General features: G+C 32.8%; 2 protein-coding genes and 1 long non-coding RNA gene across 4 annotated transcripts; all 3 read left to right on the top strand.

The window, feature by feature from the left end:
- Nucleotides 1-344: 344 nt before the first annotated feature.
- On the top strand, nucleotides 345-1926 carry LOC111638052 (BTB/POZ domain-containing protein 6-like). The gene is made up of 2 exons (XM_023383685.1): nucleotides 345-564; nucleotides 652-1926. Exons 1-2 carry the CDS (start codon nucleotides 392-394, stop codon nucleotides 1196-1198), a joined length of 720 nt encoding a protein of 239 aa, XP_023239453.1. The 5' UTR covers nucleotides 345-391; the 3' UTR covers nucleotides 1199-1926.
- Nucleotides 1927-7415: 5489 nt separating this feature from the next.
- On the top strand, nucleotides 7416-8864 carry LOC111638056. 2 transcript variants are annotated; one of them, XR_002758787.1, is made up of 5 exons: nucleotides 7416-7541; nucleotides 7690-7743; nucleotides 8049-8146; nucleotides 8211-8353; nucleotides 8423-8864. It is a non-coding gene; the product is annotated as an uncharacterized LOC111638056 (long non-coding RNA). The 2 variants fall into 2 exon arrangements; XR_002758786.1 differs by having other exon boundaries at nucleotides 8211-8864.
- A 2688-nt stretch (nucleotides 8865-11552) lies between these two features.
- Nucleotides 11553-14357, top strand: LOC111638050. The gene is made up of 2 exons (XM_023383682.1): nucleotides 11553-11721; nucleotides 11799-14357. Exons 1-2 carry the CDS (start codon nucleotides 11684-11686, stop codon nucleotides 12880-12882), a joined length of 1122 nt encoding a protein of 373 aa, XP_023239450.1. The 5' UTR covers nucleotides 11553-11683; the 3' UTR covers nucleotides 12883-14357.
- The last annotated feature ends 104 nt before the right edge of the window (nucleotides 14358-14461 follow it).

Here is a 14461-nt window from a genome sequence, read left to right as displayed (position 1 = left end):
TTTTGCTGTTAGACTGACTGAAATTTCAGGAAACTAAACTTGAAAACCCTTGGATTTGATTGCCGAGTTTTCAAGGCAGTAGCCTTGAAAACCCGGCAATCAAATCTGAGTGAGTAACCCCAGGATTCTTTTACGATAGATCTGTCTCACGGGCCTCGTCCCTTTCACCTGGCCGTCCGTCCCCATTGTAAGTCTGACCAAATCAGCGAAGGAATTGTATAAAATATCTTTTTTAGTGAAAAAAGCGCAAAAAAAGTTCAAATAAAAACTTTAATTTACTATCAAAATTACGTTTTCCCTTCACACTTCGTCATAATAAAACTGTAACAATTGGAAATTTTATTCTTATCAATTGTTATTAATCTATTATTTACTTCCAGCTGTTTACATTATGGATTCGGAGAGAATCGAACTCGTATCATCCGACGAGGATAAAATATCGATTTCTTCATCGAATTTCGATAAAATTCGCAACGAGCAGCTGGAATCAATAATAGAACGGCGAGAAGGTTCGAGGATGCTGAAGTTGCCATACCCGAAGGAAGTCGTTGCTCTGGTTGTTAAGTGAGATAATCTTAATATATTGTATCTTAAAATATAAAAGTAAAAATATTTGCGATTTCATAAGTAAATTTTGTATTTATCTCGCAGTTATTTGCGTACAAATAATCCTCAGTTAAAATCTTTGAACGACAGTTTCCAGTTGTATGACTTGAACAAAAAATATTCAATTGACGTTTTATGCAGGAAATGCGAAGACTACATTAAAGTTCGGTTATGTAAGGAAGATGTGTGCGCAATTTACGATTTTGCCTGCAGAATGAATCACACATTTTTACAACATCGTTGCTGGAAAATATTCGATACTCATTGCCCAGAGATATTCGAGGGAGAAGACTTCAAATCCTGTGGAACTACGACAATACACAGGATAGTGTCTCGTCCATTATACACACGTATGAGCGAAGTAGATATATTTCTGGCCGTCTACAACTGGATAGAAGAGAAGTGCAAACGAGAGATGGGAACGTCATTTGTTCAAATGGACGAAAACGCCAAGAAACAAAAGTATCGGGAAGAATTAAAACCGTTTCTTGAAAAAATCAGATTCTTAGCCATGGGCAAACAGGAATTAATTAATAAAATATTCAAACTCAATTTGTTTACTAAGAAAGAAAAAAAATCCATCCTCGACTGAAAGAAACGAAAAATTTTTCAGATTTCCCGAGTTATTTGAGCAAAAACTCAAACGACAGATGCAGGAGCAAATCTTTAAATTACACATCTCTATTTGAGTATAAACATAAAAAAGAATCTTCTCGCGTATCCGCAGACAGCAAGAAACCATTTCCATTTTTCAGCACTGAGATATTTGTGAAAGAAGATTGTTTCGTCACTGATCTCAATCTTCTCATGACTTTTAAGAGTTACATGTCTTTCATTCCAGTGCATATCTATGGCTACATAAATTCGGTAGAAAGCGGTGTTTTCCATGTAGAAACTTACTGCAAACTCCAAGGAAGAGCAGAGTTAATTAACCCAATATTCGTTGGGAAAAATTCGACTTGTCGTCTGTCTGCAGTTTTTGCTGATGAAGAATGGCGAAAACACAAGATAAGTTTGCCTTTACAATCAGTCGACACTTTTGAAACTCCAGAGCAATCTGAGGGAGAGTTATTTGAAAAAAAGTTGATTAGAGATGAGATCATTGAAGAAAAAAGTGATAATTTATACTTCCTCGTCAACTTGTACTTTTAATAAGGATCCGTATATTGCTTCGCCCATATAAATTCGAGACACAAAGTCTAAAAATTTAAAAACTTAAAATTATTTTTGTATATCAAACTTTATTTCGATTAATTGTAAAAAATTTTCTGTTTGATAAAAATTTTGATAAAAATTTAATTAATAATTAAAAAAAGAATAGAAACATTTTCAAAATTTCTTTTCAATTTTTAACACTTTTCGTTCTGTAGGCATTAAGGGGCATTATATAACATCATCTGTGATGCAATATCGACGTATTGCAGTAACTTTTAAAGTTTATAATCTTTCTATCACGTTGGTGGGTACAGTTTTAATACGTTTATTAGTAGTAAAATCACATTTAGAATATACAGCGAATAGTAAACGAAGAAAGTTACTGTACTTAAACAAAATACGAAATTAACCTATTAATTGACATACAGTAGACCCCCTATAACGCGTAGATACGTTCCACGTTATTCGAATTTCACGTTGTAGGAATCCTTAAATACATGAGCCAATCTCAGCCCGGCACGTGTTCAGTTTACGGACTATGGATGTTTGAAAGGTTTTCTTCCATTAAATTAATCGATTCTAGACTAATTCGACTCAACATTTCCAAAACACGTATAATTTTTTGGGAATAATCCGTATAAACTATGCTATAAACAAAAAATTGTAAGATTACTTACCGAGTGTGCACCGTTCGACGTCGCCATTGCTTAACCTTGTTTTCGTCGCGGAGCAGCGCATCGAATGACGGGCGCTTTTTCTGATAATTTATTTTTCTGCGAAAAATTCGTTGAACTTTGGAGACATCATTAATAGAAATAATTTTTATGGCCATTGAATAAGAAATGTTTCTTTCACAAGAAATGTATAAAATTACAGTGCGTATTAGACTTACGGTACCTAATTTACATACTGTACAAACGATAGTAAACTTAACTTACTCGCCTAAACTCTTCGTAGCGTGGCGCTAGACGGCGGAAAGTAGTTCGGCTGCTCGTTCCCTATTGGGTTAGATTCGGCCAATTCTGTCGCGACAGGAGTCGGCGACGACGTTTTACGAGTCCCTTTTAGCGTCCTTATACGAATACTGTCGCAATTTTTTCGCTACGTTATAGGAATCTCCCTTATAGGAACCCACGTTATAGGGGGTCGACTGTATTCATTATGAACAGAAATTGAAAAATCTTCAATAGTATATGAATCACTCTCTATCTATAACACAGTTTGTATAGGTTATTTGTTAGATGCGTTAATGAAATCTATCGCGCCGTTCGGATTGTACAGTACATGATTAATTCGTGTTCCTGTATATTGAATAACAAGAAACAGAAGATATACTTGACATTTTCAGTGTTAATTCGAATGTACACGCATTTCTTAGAGATCATTTTCTGGATGGTGAATATTCTGTTCTTCGTAAGTTTAATCGATGGCAACCTTTACAGTTTATTAGTTAAGAATATGTACAAAGAAAATGCTTTAAAGGAGTCAATAGTGAATGCATTGATATCGAGTTATCTGTCGGTCCAATACAATATTTACAAGAGTAAGAAAATTCGCTACGACCGTCGTGTGAATAATCAATATTAACAGACATAATTAATCATTGAGAACTCTACATCACTGATAACATGGTATCAACCTCTCTTTTATTTAATTGAATTTATAAAAAATGCAAACATATAAAATTTAAATCAGTAATTGTTCCTACTAAATTATTAGTAAACTAGCAGGTAGGTCCGGCGTTGCTCGGGCAAAAAGTAACGATAGCGAATATTATGATTATTACGTTATAGTCATCTTTACCGGTTTTCACAGAATGCAAAAATTGGGTCCCCCTGTTTCTGGACTAATTAGAGAATTTTTAGATCGGTCTAAAAATATGTTCGATTTGTCGCAAAAAACTGCATCTGCGTCTTGCACGTTGCCTTCTCTTAACGATCCCATTGTTACGTAACACTTCCATTGTTGACACATCCATTGTTAACACTGCCATTGTTACTTAACACTTCCATTGTCGAATCCTTAATTTTGTCTCTCTCACCCCGGAGGTGTATTTCGAAAAATTACTTCTTACCCTAACTGTGTACCAAATTTCAACTGTCAACTCCTAACCGTTTGGTCTCTGCACTTATTATTATTATTATCAACCCGTCTCGATTATATATATAGATACGTACTGTTTGAGGATATTTGAATTTCAAAGATCCTGGAAATCTGACATTAATTATAAAGATTAAAATTATATTAAAAATAGATTCACAATAAACCTTGGAGTGACCACCAAAATATTTATTTGAAAAACGTTTTCGACCGTATTCTTCGGCCTTCTTCAGGTTAAACGTTTCGAGATTCAAAAAGCCGTTTTGTGCCTACAGATTTAAAAGTTTTGGAACATATTTAACTCATAATGCGCATGCGTATCAAGCATTGCATAAACAAAAATACAGTATATTTAAACAATCTTATTTTACACGGACGTGAAATGTTGGAAAACACCTTAACTACAGTTGTGGGGGCCTTCTCCTTCAACGACAAATCTCCAAGTTGTAGAAATATTACTCGCATCCTTATAGTTGATGCAGTTATTGCGTAACCCCGCTTTATATATTTCCAGAGTTTCTAGCGTTCGTATGTGTTTCTTTCTGTGTGAAAGTTTAATGAATTGCGCATTATGCAAGTCGGCACTTATGCCCGGGATCGAAGCATAAGTAGATAGGGCAGTGGTGCATCTGTTATGTTCAATGTCATATTTGTGTTCGCGTATACGTTTATCTAGAGAGCGTATCGAGAAGCCAATATATACAAGGTCCCTTTGAAATCTATGCTCCCTTAGTGGGACAGAATATACCACTGGAATAGATCTCTTGTCTATGTCGTCTTTGCAGTTTTGCATAATGTCATAAATAGTACTACGCCTCCTATATGCAACCCTCTTGATTCGATTTACAGAGAAATTGCTGCATGTACAAACAAGAGGATTGCATATAGGAGGCTTAGTACTATTTATTATTTATGATATTATGCGCAACTGCAAAGACGACATAGACAAGAGATCTATTCCAGGGGTATATTCTGTCCCACTAAGGGAGCATAGATTTCAAAGGGACCTTGTATATATTGGCTTCTCGATACGCTCTCTAGATAAACGTATACGCGAACACAAATATGACATTGAACATAACAGATGCACCACTGCCCTATCTACTTATGCTTCGACCCCGGCCATAAGTGCCGACTTGCATTACGCGCGAATCATTAAACATTCACACAGAAGGAAAAATTAATTACGCAATTGAGTTTAGAAAACACCGTCTTGCGTGTTGTGCGTATTGCCTTCCGTAAACATAATATTTTAAGCTTGGGTAACAATAATTCACATCCAACAGGTAGACGTATTCGTTGAATGGACATAGGAAACACACCTCTATTCTTACACATTGTAAGGAATCTCAGCTTAGCCGTGGCCCTAACAAGGGCTAGAACCGCCTTCTTATATAATTTAGCCGGCATAGCTTCAAATACCTTATGTATAGGTTCCTTCTCACCAGGTACTAGTTCAATATATATGTTACCGCTAATGCTCGAAATCCATTAATGTGTACATTACCTAGCTAATCTGCAGATTAACTAGGGTGATCCGTTAAAGCTGCGAAAATTGTTCAATTTCTCAAATTACCTAGGTAATTTGCAGAGTATCTAGGTAATCTGCACATTAACGGCTTCCGTATCGTTAAAGTTCAAAAGTTTGTTTCTTTCACTTCCTTTCCCCACTCCTTCTTTTTACGTAGATAAATTTAAATCCTAGAATGCAAGCAAGCACCGAATTGGTGAGTAAAATCAAGAAAAGATTCTTCGCAAACCTCTTTAGCGAAGATTTAAAATATAATACGTAGTGTTTTAATAACAAACCAAAGTATGATTCCATAATTGAAGATGTAAAGCAAATAAAAGTTTCCAAGAAGAAAGAATCATCTCGAGATTATCAAATAATTCAAAGGTGTGATGTGTTGACTGTACGAGGCTGTGAAAAACTCATTGAGCCGTTGTCAGATGCGCGAGAAAGGTTTGAAAAAGTTTGTCCATGCCGGAGAATTGTTTGACATTCGATAAAAACTGAAGAAGACCTTGAAAAATTAGAAGATTCACAAGAGACTGTGATTATGAGATCACAGTCAAATCTTACTCAAGAGGACATTCCGTTATCCCCCGCTTCTACAGAATCACCTATAGAAATACAAGAATTTACCGATAGTAATCTTAAACTGCCTTCTATACCGTTGATTGATGATGCAGTCACGAAGAATATTCAGTTACCCTGCACCTCCAAGGAATCGCCTCTGCAAGTTGAAGAAGTCATCACTGAGTTACTCTCAACTTCAGCAGAATCGCCATCACAGTTTCGTACGGAGCCTGTAAAGAGCACTATACAAGACATAGTCTGTATTGTTTGCTCAAAAGCAGCATCAAGTGCTCACAAGTGTAAATCGTGTAATATGTTTGTTCACGCAGTTTGTGGTGAAGTAGATCCTAAAGAGGAAGGGTATGGTAAGAATGTATTGTGCATCATCTGTAAAAAGAATATGGATCAGAAAATACAGCGTGATGAAGCCAAGAAATGTTTAGAAAAGCAAGCAAAGAAAATGTTAGCAGTTTCTAATGCAAAGCACCCAAACGTCGATGAAGGTTTCGCTGTGAGAATTAAAGTACCCGAAGAAGACAGAGCAAAAACTGATGCACGTTCAATTTTAGCTGTGGTTCTTAGTAAAACAGAGGATGGCTTTTATAAACTTGATACTAAAACAGGTATTTTAAAACAATTGTATGCAAAATCTGAATTCAGTGTTTGCAAAGAGAGATTTTTAACGAAAGAAGATGGATGTCCCTGCTGTAGAAATATCTTTACGTCAAACAGCAATAAAACAATCCCTTGGTACTGGGCAGGGTTTCAGAAAATGTGACTGCAAATCTAAATGTACCACAAATAGGCGTGCTTGTCGCAAAAACCAATTGCTACGTAATTCAAAGTGTCACCAATCTTTAGATTGCACTAATAAGTAAGTACAATTTTATCATATGTTTTGCAAATTCATTTCCCTAATTGTAGTAATATTTTAAACCGTTTGATTTTTGTATTAAAGTTTTTTTAATTGATTGATGATTGATTCAATCAACTAATTTGTTGATTGTATTAACTTGATTCTTTAGATATTGAAAATTAAATAAATAACATTATGTTAATTTAAGCGTACAGAAACGTTGCTGTTGTTCCAGCAAAAATCTTATTTTCACTTTACCGAGTGCCTAGTAGGTAATTTGCAGATTACCTAGATAATCTGAACATTACCTAGGTAATTTGAGAAATAGAATAATTTTCGCAGCTTTAACGGATTACCCTAGTTAATCTGCAGATTAGCTAGGTAATGTGCACATTAACGGATTTCGAGCTTTAGCGGTAACATGTATAAAAATAGATTCAGAATAAACTTTTGAGTGACCAGTAAAATATTTATTTGAAAAACAAACGTTTCATGTGCGTGTAAAATAAGACTGTTTAAAAATATTTTTGTTTATGCAACGCTTGATACTCATGCGCATAATCGGTTAAATATATTCCAAAACTTTTAAATCTATAAACAAAACGGCTTTTCGAATCTCGGAACGTTTAACCTGAAGAAGGCCGAAAAATACGGTCGAAAACGTTTGTTTTTCAAATAAATATTTTGCTAATCACTCAAAGGTTTATTGTGAATCTATTTTTATATATATTGAACCAGTACCTGGTGAGAAGGAATTTTTACGTAAAATTATATTAAAATATATCATTAAAACACTAAAAAATATAGTTGTAAGCAATTTTATTAGTTAAGAATCAGTAATATTTGGTGCTAAGTTTGCAGTAATTAACTATTTTAATTTCGTATTTCCTAGAACCGTTTTACGTTGAATGTTTCAAAGTAAATATTCGTTTATCATCGAAATTACGTAAGATATAATTTTTTATTTTTTTTGCTAATGTAGTGAATATATAAAGAAATTTATTAAATTTAGTGAATAGTTACTAAATATAAAGTAGGAGGTAAACAAAAGTTTCCTTACTTTTCATACCTCGTCTTCACACATAACTGAAACGTTCTCATTAATGTTTTGGCTGTATCGTAAGATTAGTTTTGTAGTAAACAAAAAATATGCCATTCGTGTTAACTAATTTAAAATACTCTGAGGGTAACATCACTTAGTTTTCAATCAGTAAAAGATGTATTAATAACTGCATCTCATTTATTTTTCAGATTTTTCAACACTGGTCTTAATTAGTGGCAAATATCGTTTGTACATTTAAAATTTCTTCGTGTTAACAAGTTTAAAGTTTTTAAAATATTATCAAATTGTAAGTTAATGCTACAGTTAATTATTTCTTCTCAATGTCTAATTTCTACATTTGTTTCTTTAAGATGTATCTTGGAGGCAGCCAACATTTCTCTTGAAGAATTCCCTTAAAAATGACAAGTTTTGAAGAAGAAAGTAAATACTGTATTTACAACTGAAAAAAAATGGATTTGATATTGTAAAGTAATTACTTCCAAGCTATGCTGAAGTAACTTTTTCTGCATTTTTTTGTAATTAATATAAACGGATTACTTTATACGTTAACCTTGAAGTTTAGTACTGTATATTGTATTTCGTAGATTTTCTGTATCAAAGTCCGAAAAAGAGAAAGTTTTTCTGTGGAAATTGTGACAAAAAATTCTGTTTAAATTCACTTTGAAATTCATAGGAGGATTCACACAGCAAAAATCGTTTTGTAGCCAGTTATGCGGTAAAACCGAATTTTTCGCAATTATTCCGGAGAGAAATCTTTTACCTGCACCACTGCAAACGGAGATTTACACAAAAGATCAATGTAGAAAGGCATCTTCGAATTCATACGGGAGAGAAATAATCTAACTGCGATTATTGTTTACAAAAGTCTGCTTACAAATACAGTGTAAATTCTTACATGAAACGCTGTAGCAAAGATTTTCTTAATTAATATAATTATTGTAAAATTTCGAAATTTGAAAGAAATAATATAATTCCCAACGTTGCTATTTATTCATTTCCTACGATATTCAGTTTTTCTACCTAATAATATTACAAAATAAAAAAAATTACATTGTAAAAATATAACCACATTTACTTCAACGGGACTCGAAACAACAACTATGTCAACATGAAACTAATACACCCAAATCACACCACTGACCACACCACTGGCAACAATGTAAATTAGAAAAGCTTTTGATTGTAAAGTGAATTCATCGTCATGCAATTACTCGTAAGCAGGTAATGGTTCACTTAGTTATATGCTAATTTCTTAGATACGTATATGTGAGATGATAATAAATAAACGTGTAAAGCCAGTTTTAATGTCAGATATACAGAATATACAAATAATGCAATTAAATAATTATGCTCCTGCGTAAAACCGGTGACGTCAAAGTCATGTGGCATCTGCAGCCAATTACCGTGATGATTCATTTCTAGTTCTAAGCGAGTGTTGCCTCTGTTCGTCGACGTCAACTCGAGAGTTAAATGCGGAAACGAGCCGAAGAAATGGCAAATCGAGAGGTACAGAGTCGGTAAGTACTTGTGTTGTTTTCTGTTTATAGCGTTTCTAGATGTGTCAGCGCAAAATCATTTTACCTGTTTTGCAATTGACTATCGTATGTGTCTCTTTTATTAAAAAAAATTAAGAGAGAAAGCGATGCTGTACTGTTATCGACAGCTTAAAAAATAACGTGATAAATGACATAAGTTAATTTTCTGTCTGTTATTGCTACTTACTTCATCACATATGTTCGTGTCAAATGAACATACTCTTATTAAATTTTCATATATAAATTTTCTAGAATATTTAAACTAAAAGTATTTAATCAACAATGGTTTCAATTGTCTTACTAGAGACAATGACTAAGCAGAACTTTACAAAAAGCTTATTTCCTTGTGTAAATTACTGTCTGTTTACAATGTTCGAACTCGAGAAGTAGACTCTTCCACTTTTAGGGTTCAAAGGGTTTAAGTAACTTAAAATTTCTCTTCTCTTGATGAAATTATTTTCGGTCTTTAAAGTTTGAGCTAATAAGCTGCGTTTATATCAATTTTAACATACAAATGATTAATACTGATTTTTTTACAAGATTTAATTCCGGTAGTTTAGTGTTTCTGGACATGTAAATCGCGGAATCCTCAGTTCTATCAACTAACAGGTGGGACGTCGAGTTCTAAAATGTAAAAGTGCTATTTATTTGTTTAAGGCAGATGAACGAATGAACCAATTAATTACATTTTGTACAAAGATTTGATTAAGATTAATTTTATGCCAATAATTTTACAAGATATTTTGTTGGTAATTATTTACATTAAGATCGTTAAGTGTTTTCTTTTAATTCTGTTTTAAAGAAGCATATTAAATAGACATTATACACACAATAAAAATGTTTTATTTAAAACAATAGATCTAAAACGTGTTATAGCAGAACTTTATAAACGTTATTTGTTTAATGATTACAAGTTTCACATGAAAGTACCAAATAACATTACAGAGAAATTCACTTATTCGACCGGTCTATTATTTATCAATCTACAAAGCGGGAGAAATCATGTTCAGAATGAATATATAGGTACGACAGTGTTACGTTATACACTCCTTTGTCCTGTAAGAAACGAAGAACCACATGATGCCACCCGGCATGGAATAGCCACAAGCAATGATACATGCTAGGCGGGCCTATTTTCTTTAGTATGTAATGTAAACTTGTAATTATATTTTGTGTGAATGTCGATGCACGCGAAGACAAAATTTAATTTTTACTTAATTAAGGGGCATCAATGTCCGTTTATTTAGAACATACGAAATAAGTGTTAATGAAAAGAAGACCTAAAGATTTTATCATCTGTTACTGAAAATAACATATAATTGTTTATTTTTTGTAAAATTAGAATTTCGTAAGTTGTTTTCGGGTCGAGAAAAAATCTTCAGCTTCTACCTCTTAACGAACTTGTTTAATGACTTTTTACAATGGATGTTGATTGATTAATATTATGTTAGCGTAATGATTTTTTACTTTCTAGCTATAAACTTGGAAAACAGAATAATGGAAAACTTAAGGAAATCGCAATTTGGGACTAGCATTATTAGTTATAACAGTACAGTATACAATGACCTATACACATATTCAAAATACGATAGGTTACAAAAAAATCAATTATTGTTCGTAGAGAATTACCAAACAATTCCACACGAATTTTGGATTATTTACATTTTGTATAACGAAAACTGTACAAACAACTTTGTTTTTTTTTATTTTGAAAATTCTATTCTGGGATTGAATCTTTGATATATTATCTATTAATAATCAAGTATAATTTCTGATTTATCACACAAAGTATCCCTGCATATTTAAAAAAATCTTTATTCTATTAATAGGAATGTGTTTCGGGCTACTTTACTTTTCAGTCTACTGAAGGGCATAACCCGAAATACTTCCCTATTCATAGAATAGACATGTCTTTTCTTTTCAAAAATGCATCGTTTCCTGGTAAGATTGCTTTTAGGAAATAAAACTTGATTATCGCGAAACCATCAAAACCCAAGATGATAAGCTAATACAAAAACGTTAATATTTTAAAAATAGCTATTAGTCATGCATTTATTGTTCATACACAATTGTCGAAAATATTACAACTACTATACGGTAGAACAGAGATGTTTGTTTCAAAGTAATAATAATTACCTTTTTGTTGTTTTAGGATTTCTTCGAGTGAGATACGTATCCGAAACGTAAAAAACGAAGAAATTATTATATCAGAAGCTCAGTTAAATAAAGTCCTGAACAGGCAATTAGAACATCATATTTCATATGTTGAAAATTCGAAAGTACTGCTTATGCCTTATCTAATCCACACCATTAGACAATTCGTTACGTAAGTTTTTCACGATACTTATCTTTCATTTAATTTCAATACATTCTCATAAATTATAATTTATATTTTTTAAACAGTTATTTACAGACGGACGATCCCGGATTGACCTCTTTTACACACGCATTCGATCTGTATAAATTGAGTTTAAGATACGAGTTAAACGATTTAAGAAAGAAATGCAGATCATTTATCATTCGCCAAATAAATCTGCATACCGTCTGTTCAATCCACGATTTTGCATGTGAGATCGATGATCTAACCATAACTTATTATTGCTGGCTAGCTATCGACCAATTCGGAGAAAGACTACTTACAACAGTCGACTTCATATGCTGTAAAATTGCAACAATTGATAGACTGCTATCTCGAGCGATATATGAATCTGTCAGTGAATTGCGTTTACTCGAAGCTGTGTATCAGTGGAGCATAGACGAAGTTAAAAGAAAATTGGGTGCCTGCTGCTTCCTTTCGATGAATGAAGAATCGAAAAGAAACGTAATAAGAAATGTCATGAAGCCATTTATTAGAAAAGTCAGATTTCTTGCCATGAATGAAGACGAATTGCGATCTTGTGTTTTTAAAATGAACTTGTTAAGCGAAGTAGAAAAGAGTCATATCTGGCATGCTTTTAAGTATGGTTATTCTTCCTTGTATCGTAGTTACTTTAGTCGAGAAACAAAAACCAGAAGCAGAATAAATTATTTTAGCTTGTTCTCGTACATAAATCGTGGAGTTCCTTTTATGGTCGCAAACAGTAAGATGGAAAATTACATATGTTTTAGCAGCGAGATAGTTGTGAGTGAAGATTGTTACGTCACGGCTCTTCGATTTCCGGTGAAGCTGGGCGAGTGTTTTCGAATGTGCGTAAACGGGTATATTAACTCTTTGGACAACAAGCAGTTTTCGTTTGACACCGTTTGCGATAAAGACGGAGTAGCAAATCTGCTAACGAAGTTGTATCTAGAAAAATATTGGAAAATTTGTTTATTTGCTTTCTTTTACCCCGCTGGAAATGTCCAACCATATTTCGAGTTTTCACCTGAACTGAGTTACTTTGTGAGCGACGAAGGAACAGATGCCAGGAAATTTGAAGACAAAATTCTAACCTGTGACAGAAACCTTATGAGTAATATTTATTTTTCGGTTGATTTATATTTTTGAAGTCAAAAGTTTCCCTGGAAAAATGTCAAATGTAAACGAGAATATAATGTAAAGTTAATTCGAATATGATTATTTCTTACTGTATCGCTGTAAAATTTTCGCAAAATGTGTTTGTACGTAAACGAGGTAAAGAATTCATTAGATTTAGAGAACACGAAATTTTAATTTAAAGTGCTTATTAATGTAATTTTTCTTTCTGAGATTAAATTGTCAACGCCGTGTTCAGTTATTCCATTAAGACTTATTGATTTTGTATTCAGGTTATTTTAAGGAAATTATATGTACAGGTACAGAACTATATATCTGTACTTTTTATATTAACATCAAGACTCATCCCGATTACTTCAATCTATTACAAGTAACACGTTCAGAAATATAGAATAATCTTTAACTAAATTTCGTGAAAACCGTGCGTCGTAGTAATACATTAAAAATTGCTTAATGTTTAATAAGTATCCCACGATATTCAATCGCACATGACTGTAACTCCTCATCAAGAAACACTTAACTTCATTTATTAATTCATCAAGCTGTTAAAATGTTTGGTATTCAGTTACTGTAAATAAATGATGGTCCAGTTGACACTGAAAGTTACATCACCGAACTGTTTAAAGTTTGTCAATGTTATAGAAAAGTTTTCATGGTTCAATTTGTTACTGTTTTCTGTCACCATCGTCGAAGAAAATGTCTTGTGTAGTAGTTGGTCATTCGTCTTTCCGAAGCAGAAACACTGTTTCATTTGTCATAACATTATTTTTATTATTCTACCTCGTCTAATTCAGCTATTTAAAACACAGAAAACTGTACTTACCAAGCGAAAAGTGTGCATATGAAAGTGAAGTCACTGAAATGAAGGAAATCGAAAATTTATTTCCGATAATTTCTTGTTTGGCATTCTTTACCACAATCACTGCCGTAATATTTTTTTCAGATCTCCGTATACTTCGCGTTTACTGAAAAATCAATTGTGAAAATTGCCTTCTGTGACGTGAATATAATACTAATTATGATATTTGAATCGACTCAAATATTCTTTATATTATTCTCTATCGGGGCGTTATATTATAAAATATACGTGATACTACGACACCTGAGCCAGAGACTATCTTTAACCTCCATTTACGTACGAAAAAAACAATTTCGCATGGAAGAAATTATTGTACTTCATTGGGGTTTGTGGTATTGTATTCAATGTAACAACGAAACGGGAGATTTGTATCTAGCAGCAATTTACGCATTCTACGTATATTTTCCTCCTGTATTTATATCAGCCCCTTTATTGATGAATCTGAATTGGTTTCTTCTTATGGAAATTATGGTCAAAGCTGTAGTATTATTCACTGTTAATTTCGTGTTTGGTTTTTTTGTTCAGAAATTTACTTCGGCAGTAAATAAATGTTTGAATCAAGATATTCGTTAACACACAAAAGTAGATAAATCGATTCTATAACATAGATAAACATTCTAATTTATAAATCTAAAATACTGAAAGCAGCTACAATCAGCTGATAAATCAGAGAATATTTAATTATATTTTCCTTTTTAGTTTAAATTATTAAATATATTTAGGTTTAAAAAA

Source organism: Centruroides sculpturatus, unplaced genomic scaffold (genome assembly GCF_000671375.1).
Source record: "Centruroides sculpturatus isolate CEXI.00-Female unplaced genomic scaffold, Cexi_2.0 scaffold1077, whole genome shotgun sequence".
Taxonomy (NCBI): domain Eukaryota; kingdom Metazoa; phylum Arthropoda; class Arachnida; order Scorpiones; family Buthidae; genus Centruroides; species Centruroides sculpturatus.
Note: the sequence above shows the minus strand (reverse complement) of the source record. Positions and strands in the feature narration are given on the sequence as shown.

What these genes read in the sequence shown, in the direction of transcription:
- LOC111638050 (XM_023383682.1), top strand. Translation starts at nt 11,684, where the DNA reads ATGCCTTATCTAATCCACACCATTAGACAATTCGTTAC. An exon ending in ACCATTAGACAATTCGTTAC is followed by an intron (nt 11,722 to 11,798) that starts GTAAGTTTTTCA and finishes TTTTTTAAACAG; the next exon opens with TTATTTACAGACGGACGATC.
- LOC111638052 (XM_023383685.1), top strand. Translation starts at nt 392, where the DNA reads ATGGATTCGGAGAGAATCGAACTCGTATCATCCGACGAGGATAAAATA. An exon ending in GTCGTTGCTCTGGTTGTTAA is followed by an intron (nt 565 to 651) that starts GTGAGATAATCT and finishes TTTATCTCGCAG; the next exon opens with TTATTTGCGTACAAATAATC.